At 41.8% G+C, this 25,581-nt stretch overlaps 1 protein-coding gene across 1 annotated transcript in view; it reads right to left on the reverse strand.

Moving 5' to 3' along the window:
• MYLK3 (myosin light chain kinase 3) overlaps window positions 1-25,568 on the reverse strand; it is a 45,626-nt gene extending 20,058 nt beyond the window's left edge. Inside the window, 3 exon segments of the mRNA XM_054516140.1 lie at window positions 14,131-14,254; window positions 16,410-17,366; window positions 21,063-25,568. Coding sequence (XP_054372115.1) covers window positions 14,131-14,139 — 9 coding nt within the window. The 5' untranslated portion in view covers window positions 14,140-14,254; window positions 16,410-17,366; window positions 21,063-25,568.
• Window positions 25,569-25,581: the final 13 nt, after the last annotated feature.

A 25,581-nucleotide genomic window follows, 5' to 3' on the forward strand; every position in this document is an offset into this window, starting at 1 on the left:
AGCCTTGCAATTCAAAGGTCCCAGCAGTAACCTGTGCCAGCAATACAGAAAGGAAAACTTGAATTAAATATCATGCAAGAGATTGACAGGAGAGCCTAAAGCCCTGCTATGTCATAAAGTGAAATGAAGAACAGTAAAACTAAACCAACCTCAAGAGGGATTTCCAGCAGACTCCCCTTCTTCCAGGGCACAATGCCTTTGAGAATGAAATCCACTACTTTAGAATTTTTTAATACTTCTCCCACAAATGTAATAACTTTATCCAGGGTATCAACCCTTTTCTCTATCTTTGCCAGCCTCTCCTTATGCTTGGAGGCATCTAGCTGGGCAGCCTTCATCAAATTCAACACTTCTGAGCACATGCTGTGCACGTCAGCCTGGGCAGCGCTGTCCGGTTCCTTTGGGCCTTTCTGCACTGCATCTGTGCCACCAGGAGCTGCTTGGGATACTGTGAGCTTGTTAATGCCATTTCCTACAGCAGCAATGCCTCTGTCCGCTTGCTGCAGTTTGCCTGTCAGGTCTTCTTGGAAATGCAGCAGTCTGTCCATCTTTTCATTCAAAAGATAGAGTTTTTTGTCCACCGTACTCAAACTGTTCACTTTTGGAGGCTGAAACTTGGTCAGGGCGTGTCCCTGTGCGAGGTCCAAGCTCCCCACAGACATTGTGTCCAGACAGCAGGAAGTCAGACAGATTAGGCTGCCTTTGCATTAATCATAAATTAGAAAATGAGGCTCTGAAAGTTCATCTTCTTCAGCTATTCCTACACCAGACAAGCTCACTTACTGGAGTCACTAGAGCATATCGTGAGATAGCTACTGCACAAAAGATTTATTTCTGTGTTATCTGTTTCTTACTGTGATGGAGGCAATGATGGAGGCAGTTTGGCACCAGACTGTGTTTTCTTGTGCCTCCTTGACGTCACAAAACCATTTAAAATTCTTTCTCGAGTGGCTGTTGATAGGCAAGCATCTTAACAATGGCCAATGCCTGCGCAGGCCTCTGGAGGGAGGGGGATTGTTTTCATGACCAGTTTTAGTTCTGTGATAATGAAAAGGTGCTAGAACATTTCCCTTCATTAAACAGGAGAAAAAATAAAAGTAAACTGGCTGGCCTTGTGCTGAAGCTTGGAAGAATTCAGCTCTGTAGCACGGATGCAGAACGCCCAGCATAGACACAGGGTGCTCTTTCAGTTGGCTGGCACTTGAATTTAAAAATAGAGTACAATGACAATGACCTGAAATACATATCTAGCACCAGCATGTCTCAGTCAACTGAAACTTCTAAAATTAAATCTTTCTCCCAGGTTATAAAAATGAACCAAGTTAAAAAAAAATCATAATGAAGGCACAGCAGAATTAGTCTGACTATTAGCAATTAAATTATTAAATCATAAATCTTAAAGGATTTGTTATTGACTTGCTCTTCACTTCTGAATCACAGCACAACTACTATACAAATGACAGTCACTAGAGAACAGAAAAAGTCACTTCACATTGCACAGGCTCCACTGCCACAGCTCTGAATGCTTTAGAAACATTAATGAATGTACCCTTACAATAGCACACAGAAGGGGAGTCAGTTCTCTGCCACAGAGGATGAACTGTGGCATCAAGAGAGAGCAGTTTGTCCCATGCCAGATGTGACCCTGTCACACGACTGTGTCTGGCTCTCCTGGTTCCCTCTGCACTGCTGAGTGCAGAGCAGGGAGGAGAAACAATGGAACCACAGCAAAGCCTTTGGGATCCCCAGCACCCCTCTGCCTCCAGTCCCTTCCTCATTTTTTGTAAATGGTATATGGAAAAAAAAAGTCACTCTTAAAGTGAATTTCCTGTATGACACAGAACATTCTAGGCATTAAACCCCTTCCCACAGAGTAGTAGCAGCATTAAAGTTACTCTCTCAAGACAATGTTGGATCCTTGCCACTTCTGTAAGATGAGAATTTTTATTTACACTTTAAAAGAAGTGTTACATTATAGCCAACCTGGTTTTTCTGTGACATTTAGAGGCAAATAACCAGCTTTACCAAACACAGCCAAAGCTGTGAGACTTGGACTGTTCATCACCTTCCCAGGAGAGTTTGAATATCAAGCAATGACTTTAGAAGAAAACCTGGCACTTTGTGCCATGTCACTTCTCCTGACCAAAAAGGTATTTTAAAGTCACTGGGGTTTTCACAGTGGTCTGGGATAGAATGGTGTAAGTTTTGTGATATCTCATACAACACAGTAAAATATTCAGCTCTGTCTTGAAGGTTTAGGACATGGACAATAAATGCCTTGCAACTCTACTACTGCAGTTAAAGAATCAAGAGCTTTTAGCCAAATGCCTCCAAAGAATTAATTCTTTCAAGCCCACAAACATGCTTGATGACAAAAGATAAAAACAACCAACATAATTCACTAAATCAAGAGTACCTGCTGAATGTTGTTCTGTTAGGAACAAGAAGAAAGTGGCAGAGTCATGAGAGTGTTGTATTTAAAGTCAGACAACTTACAGCAGATACTTCAACAAGGAAGCTTAGCCACAGAAAGTCATCCCCAGCTGCACACACAGAACTCGAGTTGCCACCACCAGTGTGGTACTCCAGGCACAGCACAGGGCCAGGAAACAAAGCAGGTACAACCAGGAGCACAACTGGCTGTGCTTGGGGGCAAACAGGAGTCCTGCAAAACCTTGAGCTGCTCTCTAAGTTATTTAACAACTGAGAGCAAAAAGCATGATTGCTGCCCAATTGTATTATCTAGTGTTATTATTCCTGTAACTGCTGGTTTAATCCTCTTCACTTACTGTGGTAAATGCTGTGTAAAGCAAAAAGTGGGGCTTCAAAAAAAAATAAATAAAATCCCATCCCTTTCTCCTCTGGATTCAGCCACATGCACTGTGTATTCCAGCCACATGGAAGAGATTTCATCACCCAACTGCTCACACAGTGCACTGAGAGATGTTTGAAAGAATGCTCTACAGAGAATTCTTGCTAAAAATATGCAGCAAACATTCCTTGCTAGTGTTGTCTGAGGAACAGGGAAGATACAGCCATAACTGCCTCCTACTCTGATACAGCTGTTTAACCTATTATACTGCTTACATCAAACTGTGCCTCCATAAACAACTGCAAAATTACAGATGGGATGAAGGACAGAGAAGGAATTGGTCATTTGGTCATTTGGACCAAAGTAAAAAGTTTTAAACACCTGTCACAAAGTTAAGGTCGGCTATTCTTTATTCTTTTCATTTTCTCCTCCACTCTCTCTCCTTTTGCACTGCTGGCAAACACACAATCAGAAAAAAATGGCTCTGGCAAGTCTAACAGTTTGTCTTTCCTTCAGGATGATAATATGCTCAAATACTGGCAAAAATCCTTTTATTCCTTTTGCTTTGAATTACAAAAGCAGGCAACTGTTGTTCAGAACATTGATTCAGTGCCCAGTGTTCAGATCTTGCTTGAGCAGCCTGCAGAGAGCATTTATTTCCATTGCTAGTCCCAAGCCTTTTAATAGTTACCAAAAATAAGGGAAAAATCCTAAAATGCCTGACACCAAAAAAAAGCACATTGTGATAAGTGCCACAGCCTATCAAAGTCACTTTTGCTTTGTGAGGAGCTGTGGCTTAAAAGGACATTTTGCACTTAGATACCACAACACAGGGTGCTTCATCTTCAGCCCCCAAATTTACAGAGTGCTGTGTGAACAACAAATGCCAGAGAGCACAGTTATGTTCAGTCACTGCCCAAACTGGTGACCCACAAGACTCCATCACTGTCTGGGTGTAACCTGAACAAAGTTTCTGATGACAATTGGTTTCCTGTGGGTTTCTGCTCATTTCTTCCAGCTAACAAAAAATGAGCACTGGGATCTGGAGTGTGCAGGCAACTGCCTTGATTCCATTGTCTGCTGGACTGAAACAAACCTTTCTGGTCCCTTTAAAACACCTCCAAGGTATCAGGTACCTCAGGAAGACAGAGAAAAGGAACACACATGCTGGAGAAACACAACTACAAGTGACCTTGAAGCAATGATGCCACAGAGACTTCTATTCTCAAGGGGGAGAAGAGTTTATTCCTCTTTGGCACACACCTCTCACACACTCCCAGCTGGGAGAGAGATGTCAGAAAACAAAGAGAAAAATTCAGATTCAACACAGAAAACCTATCATATGGCAGTTTAGTTACCATTCCTCCTTGCTAGGTCTGACCCAAAGGAAGGAAAAAATCCTCAAAGATGGAGTGAATAGAAAATAAAACATAAAAAAAAAAAAATCTACACCATGTACTGAAGTGACAGCAGAGACTGATACCCCAAATGAGAAATGTCACAGAGGTTAAAACCAGCTGCTCAAACAGATCATCTCATTAGATTGTTGCATTGCTTCCAACAACATTGTAAAACTGGAGATGGCTGACAATACATAAGAAAGTGAAAAAATAACTTTTTATATGGCCCATAAAAAGCCAAAGCTTAATACAGAACTTAAAGGCTTTGGGAAAAGTTTGCAGTGCAATAGAGTTCCAAGGAGATGGAAAATGTAATGTGGCAAAACATCAGGAGATTACAAAAGGAAAAACCAAAGCAAATAAACTCAAAGCAGTCTGGCTACATCTGATAAACACTGCTCAGGCAAGAAAAAAAAGTAAATTTTTTTACAACTGTATTTTACATATTTAGAAACCAGATGTCAGTTTTTTCAAGTTATAATAAAAATCCACTTAATCTACATCTAATTGCTGCAGCTCATTAACATACATTTCCCACTTTTCTCTACAGCAAATGAAAGGGTAACTGAACCTTTTTAGGGTATCTAAATTTCTGAAATACTAAACCTAGTTTCTCATGAACAGCACAAAAGGTCAATTTACTATATCCACAGAGTAATGCTCCAGCAACAGACCAAATCTAACAGCAAGCACAAAGGAGGCAGTGGCTCTAACTCAGAGGAGTAACTTCCAAGGCAAGATATGCCCATCAGCCTGGATAAATCCCTCCAGCCCATGGCTGCCTTTCCTGCTGGGTCCAGGGGAAAGTCCAGTTCCTCACCCTGAGAACTGGACCACAGCTGCTTTAGAAGGCCAAGAACCCCACATTTAATGCATCACTCATGCCCTGTTGGTTGAAATCCATCTGCCCAGTAAAAGGATCTGTGGAACACTGTTGGTATCCTCAGGTGACCCTGGCAAGAACAACTCAATATTGCCTCTGTCACAACATGGCTCTGGTGCCAGGTACCCCCATCAATCACCATGGAAACTTGGGGTTTCTAGTATTGAATGAGAGAAAACTGCTAACACAGTCAATTAGGAAATACCCTTGCAAGTCCTGCCTTCCTTCCCCACTTCCATTTCATTATTTTCCAGACAACTGAATCTAAGGATGTCTGCAGGAGCAGCAGAGCCAGGGATAGGTTACTGAACCTGATACCATGTGCACTATTGTAATGCATCTCAGCCAGGCAGCTGACAGCAGAGCTGAACAGATCAATTATGACATTTCATTTACATCAAAGTGATGAGATTTCTAGATAACACTGTTTACCATGTGCCCACAGTCCTTCCACCAGGTTACTCTGCCTCTCAGGATGCCAACATGGCACCTGCTGTCTATCCATGTTCACTCACTTGACCCCAGAGCTTATTCCTCACCACCAGGTCTGTTACTCACAGAAACTACATTAGAAAGCTCATTACTTGAAATTTTCATCCTTTCAATTTATTTTATTTTTAAGCAGCTATTAAACTATGGAGCAGAAGAGTTGTAACTGAGAATGTTTCCTCAGTGTGGTGGTAAGGATTGAGCCTCCCACTCCTCCACACCCTCCAACAAAGACCTCTCCTCTGGAAACTGAACCAAAAAGTCATGTTGATCCTGCTTCCCCTGAATTTCAGTGGTTCTATATCTAATGCAGTCAGTTCCTCATAAAGCCTGCTGATTTTAAGGGTCAGCCACAAAAGCTCCCCTCAGAGTCAAGAAGCTTCTTACTCACAAGATGCTCTCTCAGTACTACTGGGAGCTCAGCAGGGAGCCCTGAGGCCCACCTGACACCTGCCAAAAGCTCTTGTGTCACTGCAGTTTGCTCAGGTACAAGAAATTGTGTGTCACTGGGATCTGCCACAACAGGAGAGTGACCCTGGCTGTGCAGTAATGCCAAGAGGAATAAAACCAGTAAAAGCAAATTCTCCTCATTGAAGTGATGAGATAGGGCTCTCAGGATACACACACAGGGAACAGACCTGTTGCATAAGAAAGGGTTATTTCTAGACAGTCAACTTTTCTGAAAAACAAACTTACATAATCCAGAGTTTGCTCCAAAACACATTAAAACCAGCACAATTGCTCTTGCTGACTTGAAATTTGACTGGCTTCAAATCAAATCCCTCAGAAAAGCCTCTACTTTGCCAGCAACATGCTTTTGTTTGAGAAGATGCAAATGCCCTAACTGCACTTTCTGCGCTTCTGCTCCTTTCCTACTTCAGAAGATCTTTTTAGCTTCAAATCTGAAAAGATACAACAAAAATGCACACTCAGAGCTGTTCTAACTTGTTCATTTGTTACCATCATTTCCAACTCCACCTTTCACCCCACCATGACTGACAATTGTTGTAAGAACACATCATTCTATTTTCTTTGCTTCTCCACTTACGTTCCCAAGGTTGAAGGGCAAGAACTGTCCTCCAGCCCCCCTTCCTGGACACTGAGGTATCACCACCTCAGCACAATTTTACATTGCAGTGGTTTAGGTCTTTGACAGGTAAAACACACAAGCACCTCAAATCATGCTGGACTGCACTGCAATTAAGAGACAGAAGTGTTCATGGGCAGCCATGCAAGAGGCAGCCTCCAAAACCATCCAACTGGACTCCAGCATCCCTTGGTACTGCCACACACCCTTGGAACTCCTCCCAGGTGGAGTTTACAGAAGCAATTCCTGCCATCATGTCAGGCCTGTGTAAGCTGGGGTCTCAGTCCCTGATTTTTTCTCTCGCCCACGTTCCCACCTGACAGCTCCCAGCTGTGGTACAACAAACACCAAGCACTGCATTCACTGCTCCTTGCTAATAATGCTCTTTGCAGGAATTAAACTATAGGGTTTTTTAAAGTAAGAACTCTTTGCCATTGCTATTTCTCACTGAAACCCAAAACACCATGTTAACAAAATTTTAGATCAAGTAAATACTTATGTCCCCTATAATGAAGTCTGTTATGTGCTATATTCACCTGCTGATTTAGATCTCTGGTATTTTGCTTTGACATCATTCACAAATACAGGAATAACCATCACTTCAGGCTTAATAACCATCAGTCTCAACACAAACTGCTTGGAAAAAGATTCAGAATAAAGGAGTTTGTGTACAAAAAGCAGTGGTTTTGCAAACTCTTCTCAATAATCAAAGCTCACATAGAAGCCCCTTGCTGTCCTTGAGGTGAATGTTTCAATGTTTGGCAAAAAGCAGAGAAATTGCTGCATCCATCTCAGCTGTGAAAAACATCTCCAGCTAAACTTATAATGGTTTTTATCAGGTTGGAAGAAGTATACAGGAAACAAACAAAAGAATGTGATCTACAGAAAAGCTTCCCTAAAGGAACATTATACCACATGCCAGTGGAATTGCAGAAGGCAACTAACAACAGGAATCAAGTTTCTCAGAGCATGGAATAAGAAGGCAATTTTTTAAGTTTATCTCTCTGAAGCAGATAGCTTAAGAACAGTTGGGTGTGAATTAGAAGCCTTGAATGAGGGCTCCAGTGCTATGATTGAGCACAGAGATCCATCTTTCCATCTGGGGTTAGTATCTCAGCACAAATATCTAGTAAGAACAGAAATTCAGAGCACATTTGGTACAGCCATTTCCACTCCCAAAACAGCAAATACCCCTCCGTGCTTCCCTGCAGGGCTTCTATCAGGACTCACAAGTTTTGCTTCTGAACCACCTTGCTACCTTAAATCAGCAGTCAACAGACTCCAGAGCATTCATTTTCTTCAACCACACAGACATTTCTCTGCACTCATAGGAGGCTCCTGAATTAAAACAAATAAATCATTGATTTTGGAATTCTGCTGTTAGATCAGTGACAAATTAATCTCCAGCTGCATTGCAGAGACAGCTGTAGTGTAAACAGACACACTGATTATCAGTGCTGGACTACAAAAACAGCCCCAAGGCCTGGCACCACAAAGCCAAAATCACTCAGAGGAAAGCAAGCAAATAACAGTGCTGATAAAAGATCCAGGATATAAATGGTCTGGATTTCATATTAGCTGATACCAGGAGTATTTGCCACTAATGGGTAGTAGGGCAGTGCCAGCTAGAAATCCAGTAACAGTGCATCAAGACCTTTCCAGTGCAAAAAATTAGGAGAAGAGTTAAAACACATCCACTGGATGCTGGAAAATACTGCTGTCATGTTCTCCAGAGAGGTAAGCACATTCCACCTGGCAAGAGTCCCTACATAATATCCCTGAAAATGGTGAAATACAGGGGTCTCATGCTCTTGTTCCACCACAAAAGGAGAAACAGGAAAATTCTGACAAAGTTTGTGTACACTGAATCAATCCATTGAAGAGTGGATTCTGCACTGACCATAAAACAGATAAAAGTGCCCCAAAACAAGCTCAGTGTCCCACAGCAATGACTGGCAGCTTCCTACCTGCCTTGCCAAGACCGGCCATCCCTGCTGGCCAAGGTGACAACTGCCTCACACAGTGGGATGACCCACAGCCATTTGGTAGCTTGTGTACAATGTGTTCTGGCCCTAAACCTGATAATTCTGCATCAAGAACAAGAAACAAGAAGGTCAGCCAGTCATCAAATCTGTAGCAAACTATTTTCTTTTTATAGCAAGACAGGTCAAGGGAGATGCAAACCAAGCTGTGCTGATTCCTAAAGGGGTGCTTGGAATTAACCAGAACCCTGAAGCTTCCCACACTGGGCTCCTGGGGACTTTAGCTGAAACTGGGAACAGGAACCCACCAAGAAAACATCCAGAACAGAGTTATTGATAGAAAAAGGGCATTTCTTTTCAACTCTGCCCAGCCCCAGACTGTATCAGTGACCATGCAATGGCAGTGCTGGAAGGAATCAGGTCTCTGAAGGGAAGCATTCAGCACCTGAAATCAGAAATATGCCTAAGATAGGTGAGCAGAAAGCACATGGGCTGCTCAAGCCTCAACAACAAAACAAGCCACCAATGAGAGAGTGAAAGGTGAGCCACAAATATAGAAGACAACAGCAGGAGGACCTGTTAGCTCCTGCTATCTCAATTCAGCCATGGAGAAGGTGAAAACAAACCTGGTTTGTAATGTCACAGACTATATATAGTTTACTACTTTAGTTTCTGGGATATGAACTGTCTGAAAGGATACTCAATAGAGTATATTTAGACTGCAGACCACTATGGTGCAAAATTTATATTGGAGCACATGACATCTTCCTCTTGAGCTCCCACAAAGTCTGGGGAGACAGTGTTAATAATTGAGATACTCAGAAATTAGTCAATCATGTATTTTTCTAAAAATCCCAGTCCTTCAGGATGGTTTACCAATTCCATTCATTTCTTTCAGTCTGTCTGCCTCTGTGAGCTCTCCACAGCAGTGTGCACACAGCCTGCCAAGAATGTGGACCCCAGGAGGGCTCTTTGGGCCCTGCAGTACATGGACTGTGCAGAGCCTGCATCCCAGAGCTGCTCTGCTGGGGAGAGAGAAGAGTGACTCCCAGGTGAGCAGGAGCCTGAACTGCAGGTGCCAAGGCCTGATCTCCATCTGCAGCTCTGCAGTCCCAGCATGAACTCCAGAAAACAGGAGACAACTGCTAAAAGAAATTAAAGGTAATTGTTGTGCAGTGCAAGAACAGGAAGCTCAGGATGTGAACCAACAGCACCTGAGGAGTTCCAAATAACTCTACACAGGATTCAGAAAAATATCTCTGAGCAGCAAAAGCAGCAAGACGTTAGCCCTCCAGAAAAACCCCACAGAGTGAGACACATACCCCCAATCACAAACATGAATGAGCAGAGGAGCATCAAGATTAACTTTTAGGACACAGCCCTCATTAGGGCTGTGTCCTAAAAGAGGATAAAAAATGAATCAGGTCCAGCAAATCAGAAGAAAGACAGCAGCAGCACTAAGGTTAAAAGGATTGATCTAGGTGAATATCAAAGCTGTTCAGCTCCAGAAAGGAAAAACCTGAAGGAAGTACAGGGGCCTTGATCTTCAGGCACACGTTACAACACTCCTGTCACTGCCTCTCCTAAGAGTCCAATTAATTTCAGAGAAAAAAATGCCTCATCTTATTGCTTGAGCACCAACTTTCCCCTCCACTGTACCTCTGAGCAATAACAGATTTCCAATCAGTCTGTGAGAACATGCAGGGCACTGTTGCAGAGCTGCCTGGGGTTAGAGTCCTTCCACAAGAGCCCAGGTAGCTGGGCCAGCCCCTTGTTTGAGAGCAGGACAGCACAGTACCCCAGGTACTGCACAGGAGACTCCAGCCCACAAACACACAAACAACAGATTCCCCCTGCAGCCACTGACATCAGAACTTACACACACCCACCAGATCCTGCTGGGACAGGCTCAAACCTGACCTGCAGGCTGACACTGGGAAAAGAGAGCTCTCCCTAGGCTTAATATTAACCTTACACATTAGAGCAGTTCTCACCAGCTTTACTAAGAATTGCACATGTGGTCCAAGACTATTCATCCTTATGGGTTCTCTGCCAGTCCCATCCTCCAAAAGTATCCTTCCTTTGCAATGCTCCATGAATTTGAGTACTAGCTTTGTGAACAAAACAAAGGATGATTTTCCAAGAGATAAACATAATGAGTTTGGTAAACTGGCCAGAGTGATGTAATCCAATGCGAGACATCCAAAACAAAGCTGGTTTTGACTGTTAGTGCACTGAGGACAAGGAAAACCAATAAATCAAAATAAAGCTAAGATAACTTTTACCTGTGGACCTTAATGTGTTTCCAGAAGAGAAGCACCATTATCACTAATTTTACAGAAAAGGAAATTGAAGTAATGAATATGAAAGAATTATTCAGTCACCCAACAGATCAATTACAGAGAAACAAGATATTCTGAATCTCATTATAGTCTTCATTGCAAAACACTAACTCTGATCTGCACAGAGCCAAGCCACAGAATGCCATGGAGACAGATAACTGCAGTACTGACTTATTTGCCCCAAGACATGACTAGTCAAAAAAAACCCTGGATCATTTGTTTTTATGGTTCTAGGGCCACCTTCTGTAGTCCTGAAAATCTCTTTCATTTGCACTCCTTCAGTAAAAAACCAAGAGAAAATCTCATGTATTTCAGCCTGTTTATCACCTTTAACAAAAAGCTGGAAATGAACAATTTAAACACATCATTACCTCTTCAACAAGAACAACAGATGAGCAGTATATTCAAATGAACAAACCAAAACATTTTTCTGCTATGTTGCCATAAATAGACAACAAAACATGCAGTCACTACGATATGAAATGTGTCTGGTCAACTGAGCCTGTTTCTTATGTAAGATATGATTCAAAAAAATCATCATACTCTGGCCTATTAAATCCATTACATGTTGTTACATTAGAGGAATTTAAAGCTTTGGAACAATATCCTACTTATCAAAATTAGTAAAAATTTTGTCTGTTCTTCAACTGAGCCAGAACTCAGTTTATTGCTGTTGATTTAGTTCATTTACTCCATTGGCTCTTTAAAAAACAAAGATGATTATGAATACAGGCTCTTTAAGAAAAGCCATTACAGCTATTGTTGGACAAAATACATGAGGAAATCCTTTCTTCAAAATTTTGAAAGAGAACAGTTTCAAAAAAACCCACAACAATCTGATCTATTCTAATTAAAATGCAACTCCTACAATTTTATATTTTTTAAATTTCTTGAACATTATTATATGTCCATGGAATTCTTTTTAAAGTTGCTTAAGTACATTTTCTGCTACTGCTCTTTTCATCAGCTCAAAAAGTAGGTAAATGCAAACAGGCTACTGAAAACAAATACTTTTCCTAGACTTTCTGCCACAACAGCAACTGAAACTGAAGCCCACAGGCATCTTGAAAGCACAGTGGGTTTTAATAGGTAGCTTACAAAGGTAGAAAAGCAGATTCCCATCCTCCCTTCACCAGTGGTGTCTCCACAGCTCTGTGCTCACAGGGTCTGTGCTCTGTCCATCAGGGCTCCAGCTCTGGGGAGAGCTCTCTTCTGCTTTGCTCCTCAGACCTGTGCACTGCGGGGTTCTGATCTCACAGCTTTCCAGGATGACCCCAGAGCACCCTTTGAGGCACTGAGTGCCACCACTCAAGGTGATTGCACTGCTTCTACCACAGGTCAGATGGGCTCATGCAGAACTTGGCTGCTCATGAAATCACCTCGGGGTCAGCCTGCCCAACAGAGTCACTGTATAAAACACACAGAGCTATGGCAAGCAAAGCAAAAAGCACTAACAACCAACCTCCACATCATTTGAATATCAGTCTACCATCCTATACAATAAATGTTCCAGTCAGAATAAAAGTTTGAACGTGCCAAGGCTCCCATGAAAAGTAAATTTATTTACAAAGGCAAAGCCTGCAGTCATCATTTCAGAAACACCTCCTTGAGGCTGGCAGGTGTTTTGCAAGCCAACAGGCTGCACAAGCTGGCCAAGAATGTCAAACACACACAGCATGTTACAAAAGGCACAGAAACCAATTCTGTGCCATTCAGAAAGTTTTCAGTTTCAAACCAGGCCCACAATAAAGCACTAAGGAGTCCCTTACCGTAAATCTCTTTATGTAATCTGAAACACAAAATCCTCCCACGCTCAAACGTAGGGATCTGTGCAGGGCAGATTCTTGATATAAAGTCCCCATTCTGTTTGTCTTGTGTGGTGGTCACCCTGGTAGCCTGCAGCCTTTCACTGAATAAAGCTGCACAGCCTCCCTGGATCTTGCTAGAATTCTGCTTGTGTGATAAACCAGGCATTTCATCTTATCTGACACTACACCAGGCATTTCAGTCATTTCACTGCCTTATCACAGTACTAAGTTCTGTCCATATCCCTGCAGTTCACTTCCTGAATCACTGATAACAGATACTCCAGGGCACAGAAACAATACAAGATGACAGCCAGACCTCTGGAGCCACTGAGCAGTCCCTTCTCTGCATTTCTTTGTTCCTTCACTTATTTTAATCCAATTTTACTTTGCTGTAGCTGTAACTTAAGGACTGCACTTTGGCTTCAGCCAAGCAGTGACAAGACTGCAATTTATCCAAGTGCTATTCTATTTTTCAGTGACACTGATAACTGCTGCAGGATATTGCCCTCAACACAACACAAATCTAACACATGTGGGAATTTCTTGCATGCCCAATTTCTTAAGCACAGGAATAGTGGGAACAATGAATGGACTCAAAATGACCATTCAGGAGGGTTCATCCTCCATCAGAATTCACACACCTATTATGCCTTAAGCACTGTCTCTACATGCACACAGAGCCATTCCCTTCAGTCTCTAAACACCTCACTTACTTGCACAAGTGTATGTTGCCATGAAGGCCATGTAGGCATATTTGTGAACCCCCTAGATCTAGGATCTTTAATTTCTACCTACACAGTTAAATATGCAGCCACAATGCACCCAAATGATGCTCCTCATGCATTTGATTCTCAGCCAATGAATTCCTTTTTATTTTACCCTGTGTAAGATATGCTTTTTTTAAAAAGAGTTCTTACCTGTAAGTTTGTGTCCATGGAGGACAAACACACAAACAGAACAGATACGAAGATGCTGGATGACCTAAGAAGGAAATTAGTTCTAGAGAAGTAGAAGGAAATCTGCTTTCAGTTTTAATCTTTGTTTTCCTCTTTCACTCAGCCAACAAGCTGTAATAGAATTATCTCTGATTACAAGCTGCAAGTGATCTAGCATTAAGATGAATCCATCAGGCTTGGGCACACAAATGACAGTCTCTCACTATGGCTCTGCCTTTGAGCAGGTGGACAAGCACCTCAGGCAGCAGGAGCAGGGCCTGGCATGAGCCACATCTTCACTGCTTCAATCCCAACAGGAGTGTGTCCCACCACAGCAGGGGTGCACCCTGCCCTGAAACAGCCAGGCCAGTGATGGAGATAAGATACTGTACCTTTAGCATTATGATCTAAGAGATGTCAGGTCCAGACGTGGGGGTACAGAGCTGGCTGCCCCTCTCACAGCAACAACAAGTGGTGTGTTTCCAGCTGGGTTTGTACAGCAAAGTAACAAATATGCTGTTAAAAAATGAAATTAAACCAATGTAAGTACAGACAAAACCAGAATCAAAGTGAGTGAGGAACTCTTGCAGGGCAAAAGCCAGGGAGGAGATGGCCATGCTTGCTTTACTGCCTGGCAGGGAATGTTTTTCAGGCTATTTAACAGACAAGTACAGAACAGGGGTTGCCTGGGGTGACTTCAGCACAGCTCTAGAGATGTTAGTAGTGTAACATCCTGCTAAAGGGACACAGGCAACCTGAGGCTGCCTCAATGCTGGACTTAAACCTGCAGAGATGAGACCAGTCTCAACTACCACACCCCTGTGCAATGCCTAACTCAATCTCTGTGCCTTGGCTTTTCCACCTGTAAAACAGACTTAAACCTTTCCTAGCTTATAGAATATTTTCACAGCTTTAGGATCTATTATTATCATTCTGCCCTTTTAAAGGGCAAGAGTAAACCATAAATTCTAGGTTAAAACTGCCCCGAGATTTTTAAGACACATCAGCTTGGTGCATGCAGTGGCACAGGAATACTGGTGCCCTGTGAGCTGAAAGCCCTGCCCCTGCTGAGCCATCCCACATGGACAGGGCAGGGATGCTGCTGGCCTTGAGGCAGCACCTCCAGTAGCATCCCTGGCACTGGGAACAGCACCCAGCCACTCCCAGAGGAACAGGAGACCATCCCCATGGACACCAAGCTCTTCAACATGGCCTTCAGCTTTTTTACTACCATGTAACTGATTGTGGGAATTAAAGACTCCAATCCAGTACCTAAGAACAAATATTGGAACTGCTCAAGAGGTGCAGGGCTTGACAATGACCCTAGACCCAAGGGAGGGAAAGAAGTATTTTTATATATTTGTGACTTCTTCCAATAGCACAAATAACCATGCAGTTACTCTAGATTTAGTAAAGAGACACTATTACTTCATGTGGCAGCAGAGGCATGTACAGCATGCAAGCACCATGCCACAGGGGAAAGCTTGCATGACAAAGAGAATCCTTTAGAAACTTTGGCAAGAACTCTGGAATGAGCAATGCTCAGCCTGCAACCTTCCATTAGCAGATCTAAATACAGAACCATAGTGTAAAACAACACCTTCCTGCAGTATTTGCATTAATTAATATTAAGAATATAATTATTATGATGAGTTTCACTGGCTGCATTTTTCCATTTAGGTTCTGAGAAATAATTAATTTGGAGCTTCTCTCTCCCTCAGTTTAATTTCCAAACTCATAATGTCAGTTCTGGACTGTGTGATTCTGTAGGTATTAAAAGGCAAGGATTTAGTAGCAACTATGTAACTTTCAATCCCCAACAAGGAAATACTCCACTTTTTACAAAGTTAAATGTGTTTCTGTGACAATGGACACAGGAGTATATTACCTTTAGTACCTGGGTAAAGTCTAATGGATTTTACATATCAGGAAATACCGATCTTGGTGCCTTGCCCTTGAGCTAGAGGCAAGGAAAGTGATCACTTTGAGTATAGGCTTTGTAGGTGTCACAAGACACCATTTACTTATAGAATAAATGCAGAACTTGACCAAAACTCATGCACATAACATCCAACAAATGAAACCAAGATCAAGGTTAGTACTTCAACTTTTAGACAAACTCTTCAAACCTGCTATACTTACACCCCAAAACTCCTCTCTCAAACTAGAGAGGATGCAGCACATCAGTGCATTTGGAGCACAGACCAAGACAAGAGGTAGAGAGGTTTATTTTAACTGGCTTCTCCAGCCAGCTGCTGACAGATTTTCCAATTCCTGCCCTAACTACAGAGTAAAATGAAGGGGCTCAGTATTTTTGAGGCAACCTCTCTCATCTCCCAGCATCATCAGCCTCTGTGAATTAGGAGGAAATTCATTTTCAGGGAATTTATACTCTGAACATCATGACTTAGATCAAATAGTTAATACAAAGTACCTTCTTTCCTGAAAATGAGGGGAAGCTTTAGTCACTTGGCACATTTCTTCTACACACACTTAAGAGTTATGAAATCACTTAAGTATTTGAGAACCTTTTTGTCATTAATAATCAGGGGCAGGGAGCTTCTAACACTGATGTCACCCAGTCTAAGTCACCATAACTGTGCCCTAAAGATCAGCCTGAAGGTTCCCAGCTCTCTTCCACAGGCACTTCCAAAGTGCCCTGCTGACTTACCCTTCCATTACGCTTCCATCCACACCTCGGGCTGGAGCTGAAAGCCAGCACAGGAGTGTCCCCAGGGAAATGCACACAGGATCAGCAGGGAACTGACACCAGAAATGTTCAGGTGCCCTTCTGTATCTGATCAGGACAAGTATTCAGGAGCCTGTGAAGACTTTGAGTGATGAGGCATTTTCTAAGAGCAGTCAATTCCTGGTTGTCTCTGTGCCAGTATCAGCTCATTGCTAGAGCTGCTTCACTCACAATGGATTAGTATTAAAGGACAGGTCTGCAACCCTCCCCACCTCATTAATATTCATTTTAGATTTTAAATTCCAGTTACACAAGGACTCATGCCCAAGGCTTGATGCCTCATAAATTATATTCCATTTTTAAACCTGCAGCATTTGCTCTCATTGTTTCAGAAGGAAAACACTAGCAGAGACAGCTTTAGGCAGGCTGCTTTTGTTGAAAAGAATTCTATCTAAAGCCCTGCTTTAACTTCATTAGCCCACAAAGATTTGCACTACAACGAATCCTGCCTGCAAAGCACAAATACAACTGCCAGCAAATTTTAATTCTGTCAATATTCTGCTTTTGTTCCAGCTGCCAAAGCAAGTGCATATAATGTCTGCAGCTGAATAAACTCACAAAAGACAACTTACCAAGGGAAGATTTGAAAATAGCAACAACCACATAAAAAAAATCAATTAAGAGACAAAGTGACTCTGTATGTACTTTGTCATCTGGCAAACATGGGTGGGTGATGTAGATGAGTTTGCATTGAGAGCTACCACATTACACAGCAAACCTGGCTTTGATGGTCAGAAGAAAGGTCCAAAGGAGAAGAAATTGAAGCCTTCTCTGTAAGGGCGAGGGCCTAATTTTTGGGTAGCAGTCTCCTCCTTCTGTGAAACCCCAAGCCTTGGTACACAGGTCAACCTGACAGCACCTGGATCCTTCCAGTCTCCACTACTGAAGGAAGGAACAGCAAAAGCAAAAGCAAACTTTACTCATTTTACCATTACAAAAGGTAGAAGTTGCTGCAGCACAGATTTCATATTCAACAGCCTATTAGTTTAAAACATGGACAGGTAACTGGAAACAAAATTATTTTACATCATTCTTCTACCTGCCTTCTAAAAAGCCTTCAGCAGGGAGAGGAGCAGACCAGGCTCGTTTCCCAGCACGGGATGAGCAGGCTGACACTTGCAGGGGATGAAAGATTTTTATCCAGCTCCTATCCTGCAGATGCACAGTCCTGTCATTTTTATAAAGAATTAACACATATCCTCTTGCCCACTCTGAGCCACAGAGGTAGTAATTACAGCCTCTCATTTAATGGTCCATTAACTAGAGGAGACATCATTTAAATGAGTCAGCCCCATAAAGTACACATGAAGCACATGAATATACATGTGGAAATCAGAATTATAGAATCCTCTAGACTGAATATGAAATTCAAAGGTAAATATTTTAGCTGGGCTTTAACTTTGGCAGGCTGGATTGATGACTTTTAAATCACTGTCCCCTAACCAGGTTCATTCTAGCCCTCAAAAACCTTCTTCACAAGATGTCTCCCCATTTTGACTCAGCTCTGAAAAACAAGGATTAACACTCTCAATCCCACTCCCAGTGGTGGTGGATCTTGTTCATCTTCCATATCATGTCTGAATCTGTTGCCCACAGAAAAGCCCAGTAAACTCACAAGTAAGGGTACAGATGGGGAAGACCAAGCACAGGAACAAAAGAACACAGCCTCTGGAGAATTCCTTTTTCCAACCACTGAATTTCTAGATATAAAGGAACTGCCCAACTCCAGGAGCAGCTGGAATAGCAGTATCCTTACTCCTCTGCAAGGGCAGCACCTCTCCAGTCACTCTCCCTGTTCTCCAAACTGCCCTGCTCCTCCTCCAGCTCCATTGCTGAAGCAATGCACTGCTCCTTCAGTGACATCCTGCAGGTCTCCAGGTCACTCTCCTCAGAGCCTGACCACACTCATTGTTAATTCCCACCATCAGACCTTTCTCCATTCCCTAGCCAAATCCAGCTTGTCTTTTTCCTACCCTCTGCACTCCAGGCATGCTCTCTCTGGTCCCTGCCTCCCCCTCACGTCTGAGTGAGCTGCATTCACCTTCCTGCCTTTGCTATATAAGGAAACCCCACTGCAGCTCCAGTGCTGGCTAGAAAGGAAAACTGCAAGCCTGAAACCCCAGAAACTGAGATTACTGTAACCACAATACAACCCAAGAACAGGCTGACAGTGGCCTTTTAAGTCACTGTGCTTTTGAGTATTATTGCAGTCACAGAGTGCAAGCTGTCAAAAACCCATTAAGATTTCACAGCTTGATCAGCAAAAAAAGCACTGGTGAACTGAGAAGCAACAATCAACAATCAGTAGTAATTAATCTAATATAGTCTCAACCCATCTGTTAGTCACACAAAACATAATTTTTATGACTTCCTCCGATTCCCAACGTTCAAATAATGAAACTTCTTGTTTCCAAAGAATGCATTTGTAACACAGGCATTCAAAACAGAACATCCCCCTGCTCTTTACCATTTGCTGTATTTTTATTTTTGACCTTTCTGTAGTTGGTAGGAGTAGGGTTCTGCTCATTTGGATTTCAAATTTTTGCAATATATTAACAGTCTAAGAAAGATTTTAAAAGACAAAATATTTTGAGAATAATTGTCCTATGCACTATTGCCATCAGTCTCAACCACTGAACAGTACAAATTGTTCAAGTATCTGTTTCCCCTTCCAAAGTCCTTTAACCTTTTATTTTTTTTCCAGAACTACATTTAGATGCACACGCAGGAGCTGTAAGCAAACGTGAGCTTCCCTGTTGCTAAGAAACTGTGCGCCAGAGCCTGCCCTGCCACTCTTGGAAGCAACAGCACCACAGCTGCCACGGTTGGAATTCGCTCAGCGTCAAGAAATGTAAGCTAAATATTTTGGATGAGACTCCCAATCTTCTTAAAATGGGTGTGAGCAACAATGAAAGAGAAATAGATCTGGAGATGACCAGACTCATGAGTAATCCTAATGCTGTGGGACACTTTTCCCCATCAGAGCACTCAGGCTGTATTTCAGAATGCAGCTATTAGTATTTCTCTAAATTAGGCTTCTTGCTCAATTTCCACTCAGCCCATTATACACTGCTTTGAGGTACTATTTTCAAAACATTCCTCTTTGTAAGTGTTAGAAATAGTAATTGTGATCATTCAGCTAAATAAAAAGTTTGCTTTAAAAAGGCCTTTTTGAAAACCTTTCATTGGATGTCCAGACCTGCCACCATAAAAAAAAAATCTTAAAAAGTAAATTCTAATGCTCATCTTCTAATTTTAATATAGATTTGTCCACACAGTTTAGCAGGGAATTCTAGTTGTGCAATTAAAAAATACTTTTTTTTTTTATAGTTTCTAATTTAGTTTCTTGTTTGTAACAAAATCAGAGGTAAAACTATCTCAGGATCAGGCTCTGAATCAGTACTTGGCAAAGACTCAAGATACCTCTGTCTTATGCATTTCCTAACTTACTGCACCACTTTTCCTTCTTTGGAATTGCTCTGTCCTAAAGAACAGAGATCTCTGTTAGTTTTCTAAGATGACAGGAAACAGTTTTTATCCTCCACTGTTTCAGAAAGCTACAAAAAAAGGCACTTTTACCTTAAGCCTCAGTCCACAGCTCCTCAGTGAACTTAAACAAATTGAGCCTTATTCTAACTTCATTCACCTGAGTTACACACCAGCGGTTCAGTTTCAATGGTCCCCAGCTGAGAGACTCATGCAAAATGAACAGCTGTTCTCTTCCAGAGTTTCTTACACTCCTGCCTTTCCTCTGACTCTGTCTGTACAACCAAACCTGTACCAGGACACTGTGTGTGGTTTCACAGACAGATTTCATACCTACTGCACTCTCATGCAGGTTATGACATGTCTAAATCTAAAGATCCCTGAGCTCTGCTGTTAATAGGCTGTATGCCATTCCTTAAAAATATCCTTAACACATCAGAATTCTTTATTTGCTGAAGAATTCAACTCCCCCAATAAACACTACTGTCAATACACTACACTGCTGTGCTAGTAAAATAATTTATTCATTCTACTGAAAACCAGAACTGCTGGGTCAGCTCTTGCTGCAGCAAGTTCACTGACCTGAAACACTTCTTTGGTGTGGCTGAGACCCAGGAGCTGGGGCCCAGAGCACCTCCACAGCAGAGACTCCAACCTCCCATCACTACACCTGCTCACATGGCCACACCCCTTTTGCTCCAAAACTTCACTGAATAAAAGCAACTCAGACCTCAGTCTGAAGGTTTCTCTTTATTAGCATTGTGTTTTCCATTAAATATTCATAAGTTGTTTGTTCCAAGACAAAACAAACCACAGAAACTTGGTAAGCTTCCAGACTATTAATATTTGTACTCCTGGTATCTGGAACACTCACTGTTCTTAACAGCATTTTATGGTCCTCAGTGCTGTCCAAGATTAAAAATAGTATTTAATTCTTAACTGTGATTAACAAAATTAGTAAGTTATAATTGAGAGAAATAACACTTAGTAGAAGACCAAAGGCAGAGCTCAGGTTTGATGTACAAAGTTAAGAAGCACCAAAAAAAGCAACTTATGAGGGGGACTGAAGGGAAGATGAAGAAGAGGTACCTGATCTTTTCCTGGGGAAATGCTGCATGATGACACCACATGATTCATGTGAACCATGTTCTGGGCTTGAAATTTTAAACAACATTGGTGAAAGCAGGCTTAGGTTTTCTTCTGCAGAAAAAAAGAAATACAGACATTTATCCAGTTTCATTGCCTCCTGCCTAATCAATTCCTTGCCTCTTACTTAGATGACACATCCTAACCAACAGCTGGCAGTGCCAGAAACCATTATGAAGTAAGTGCAGGGAAAAAAACCCAAATATTTTAGTATATTGATTCACAGATATTTTCATTTCATTATGACCTCACAATATCTGTTGAAATCATGCAGTGTCTGATTTGCCGTAATGCAGAAAAACTGATTTTCATCTCAACCAAAAAACCTGCTTAATCATTTATAACGTTGGGACAACCAGACTTAAAATTCTGTAACCTGTTTTGAAAGTGGTAACCTAAAAAAAAGAGGAAATAAATTTATTCTATTATTTTTAGAGCTGTCCTACCACTACTGCAACCAAAGTGGAAACCTCCTTAAAGCATAGGCAAATAACTGGGGAAAGCAATGCCTTGGAATGCTGCAGTTAGATTTACCAGAGGTTATTTGCCAGAACCCACAGTGAAATTAATGAGAAAAAACACTGACAGCACTGTCAATACTTTGAAGGACAAATTGCTTTTAGACTCACCTGAAGGCACTGGCTGTTAACACTGGCTCTCTGTATTGCCATACCAAGCAGGAAGATCTGTGGGGTGGAACAGTTGGAACTGAGAGCTCAGCAGCAGCTACAAGGAGCCCAGGTCCTGCAGACCAAACACCCACTGACAGCTGAACAGCCTGCCAGGCCAGTTCTCCTGTAGGAGCCCTGTCCATCCTGCTTCCCAAGACTGGCCCATGATGCAAATCTAAGCCCTGGAGGTGCAGAGTACCATGAGATGTGCTTGGAACACTCCCCAAGCAAACAAAAGCCCTTGCACAGACACTCAGAGTTCCAGCACACCTGCACCTGTTCATGCACACACAGGGATCCCTCTCAAACAGGCCCAGCCTAAACTGTGCCTTAACACAGCTTTCTGCTTTCATCACAGCTTGTCAATACCTTAAAGGTTATCAGAAGCCAAGCACCATGTCCTGTTAGGCAGTAAGATGCTAAACATCCCTCATAGTACAGTCCAAGATACAAGGAACAGACACAGAGATGCTAATAGCCTACAGGATCACTGTTTCACTCTAAAATACCCCAAAATCTAGAAAAACTACAAAAGGAAAAAAAATCAAAAAGCACCATATAAAATCAATCTTCTTTGGGAACTGATATTCAAAGCCAGTATCTCATTTTTAGTTTCTTTCTCAATAAATCCTGCCCAGCCACAGGACAATGATAATCTGCAAAGTACTCCCCAATACCTTGTCCCAATTGCAACTTTTTTAATCAACCATAGCAGTATCAGAACAAAAGTAACTGGACCATTAAAAAATGTTTGTAGAATTTCACCAAAGAAAGCATTCAGGGGACTTCCAGGGGAAGTGACAAGTTTCCTTAAACCATTTTCTATTTGATTGCCAATTTAAAGTTCAGAATTTTCTGGTCCTGACAAATTATCCAACTCCACCAATCCTCACACCTCCAGAAAAGATGAAGCAATGTTTCAGTGCAGACAGCCAGTAACACCCATTAGCCGGATCTTCATTTCCCTTGCTAGGTAGGAATGATGTTCTAAAGAAAAATGTTCTTTCAGGTTGCTCTCACTGAAAACTGAACACTCCCTTTTGCTGGTCTCCATGGTGAGAATGCCTGAACACCAGGGAGCTGTTTGGAATAAGGCTGCCATCTAGGAGCAGAGAAGGGGAAATGCAGAGAAATCTCGAGGCAAAATTTGAACCGTGAGCCCACTTGATGGTCAGACATGCTATTACACAAAGCTATAAACACTGGAAGCACAGATCTTCAGGGGAAAAAATGGATAAGAAGCGGCAGAAAGCAGAACTTGTTAAAAGGTGGTTTACAAACAGACAGTTCCCAATACAATCCTCAATTATTTGGCTCACAACAAACAGTTTATCCAGTAAGGCAAGTCAACATGTACAGAGGTGCAGTGGCACTGCACTTTATCTTCTTCCTTTCATTAAAAAACTGCAGCCTAATTCACTTTTTCTAAAAGAGTATTTTTCCATGTGAGGTTTCAGGCTACAAAAAATGCAGTGAAATAAATGAAGTCAGCCACAATGACAGTCAAAGGCAGAGCCTAAAATTCTTACACTGAAACTAGTCACAAGAAAACCTTCATGTAAGCAGCTTCCTGAAGCCTTACCATATTTATTCTTGCTTCTCAGAAACTATGCAGTTTCCAAGCAAGTCAGAGCTGCAGTACACAGAATTTTACTCTTTCATCATTCAGCTGTCACTGGCTTTATTTTACTTTCATAGATGGAGAACAAATGCAATTTACAATTATAATCTACAGTGATTTGTCAGTGTTTCATCCATGGATCATCTCTAACACACAAAAGAAAGAGCTCTTGAGATCCATCATGCTGATGCCTATTTTGTACAAAGCAGACACTTTCCAGTTCAGTTACTGAATATGTTCCAAGAAATCTGTCTTGGCACAACCACAGTTACCAGGGCTTTTGGAAGAGGCTGAAATGTCCTGTCTATACTGGAAAGAATGGCTTGTTCCTGGTTGGTGGGAAGAGAAACTCAGGTTTCTTGCTCTGCCAGATCCCCTGGCAAAGACCCACTCCCTCCCTAGAGTGTTTTCAAGGCCACCTGCTCCCATCACAGCTTTCTCAAAGAAACTGGAAGCCATCAGGGAAAAGTAGCATGAGGATATGTGGGAAAGGGATGACAGAAGAGACCTGGGGAATACAAAGAGAAGAAATACAGAAATAGAACTCAACCACTGTTTCAGGAGAACCTCCACCAATGAAGGCAAATAAATGGCCTTGCACATTTGAGAGGTACAAATGTGTTTTTCAGAAGTACTGATTAGAAAAGGCACCAATCTTAATGTAGAAATTAACTTACAGTTTTGTCACATCCAACAACATTAACTTTGGTCCAGTGACAGAAACCAATTCCATGTGCAGGAGCAGAAAGAGACAGAAACCTGTAGGAAAGCAGTCAGAGCACCAAGAGACTGCCTTGGCACCTCCCCCTGTCCCTTCCTAACACAGCACATCTCATTCCAGCCTGACCATACCCTTAAGTCAGAACTTCCCTTTTGTCACTGGGACTTGTAACTTACCATGCAAATGAATTCTCTATCCTTAACTGACTCATCTGTCCTCACTACTGGTATCTGTGACAGGCTACAGTTCTGGGAAGCACAAGTTCAATGATGCACAGAAGTAGGTCCTGTATTGGCAATTTCTCACTTACTGCAATAAAGACAAATGTGTTTTAGTGGCTTAAGCACATTTCCATCTCCACACACCATCTCTCTCATCCAGTATTAACAAGGATGGAAATAATTCCTTAGGAGTTAAGAAGTGAAACCACTTTCCATGCTTCCTGCTTTCACTTACACAGGTTGCATTTGATCAGTGTCTTGTGGCTTAACTTGAAGCTATCACAGCTCCTTCTGTTAATCAGTAACTAATAAACAGCCAGTATCTGATAGTCCAGCTTTTTTAATAAACATTTTGGCTTCCACCCAGAGATCAGTCCTGTAGCTGAACCTCGTTAGGCAATTCCCATTACTCAATGTGATACTGAAAAACACCAGTAATACTGAAGAAAAAGACATTCAGTTGCATTTCCCCTCCTAGAACAGAGGAAATTAAAGGTGACTAAATCCCAGTGTGTCAGATTTTATGAATGCAATTATCTCCTACACCTCCTCCTTCAGGGTTTTACACAGCTTGAGGCTTTGGGGTTTTTTCTTGGTAAAATAAAGTCTCCATATAATTATTAAAGGAAGAATTTTGGCTGAAATTGCACTGTATTACTTTAAGAAAGACTACTTTGTTGAATATCTTCCCCAGAACTATTTATATCAAAACAGCTCATTTTTGCACACTCAGATAGACTTTGCTTTGGTATTTACAGTCAGCAATACAAACACAAGACCAATAACAATTATGCTTTTAAAAGACAGTCAAAAAAAGCTATGGGGAGTTAAATGAACTACCACAGCATGTTTTGGAAATACCAGTCACAGGATGCCAATTGCAGATCTACATTTCTGATGTCTCCTTCTCTCCCTCTCCAGTAAATAATGGGCCAAGAAAGAGTACAGGACAAGAACTTACCAGCTGGACAAGGCAGATACTCAGCAAATAATTGTCACAAAACAAGTACCTGGCTCTCAAACTTCAGGAGTCTGACCCCCAAAGTATATGATTTTTAAAAAACAACTCTATGGAGCAAGAAATGATCTTCTACAGATAATTCATAAAAAACAGGAAGCTGTCTAACAAAACAATCCTCCCACATTAAACCATTGTAATTTTCTTCCTACCAAAAGTATATCACATCTATTACAAAATGTCATACCTAGGATGAATACCAGATTTTTA

The sequence above is a fragment of the Molothrus ater genome, chromosome 12, assembly GCF_012460135.2.
Source record: "Molothrus ater isolate BHLD 08-10-18 breed brown headed cowbird chromosome 12, BPBGC_Mater_1.1, whole genome shotgun sequence".
Classification (NCBI taxonomy): domain Eukaryota; kingdom Metazoa; phylum Chordata; class Aves; order Passeriformes; family Icteridae; genus Molothrus; species Molothrus ater.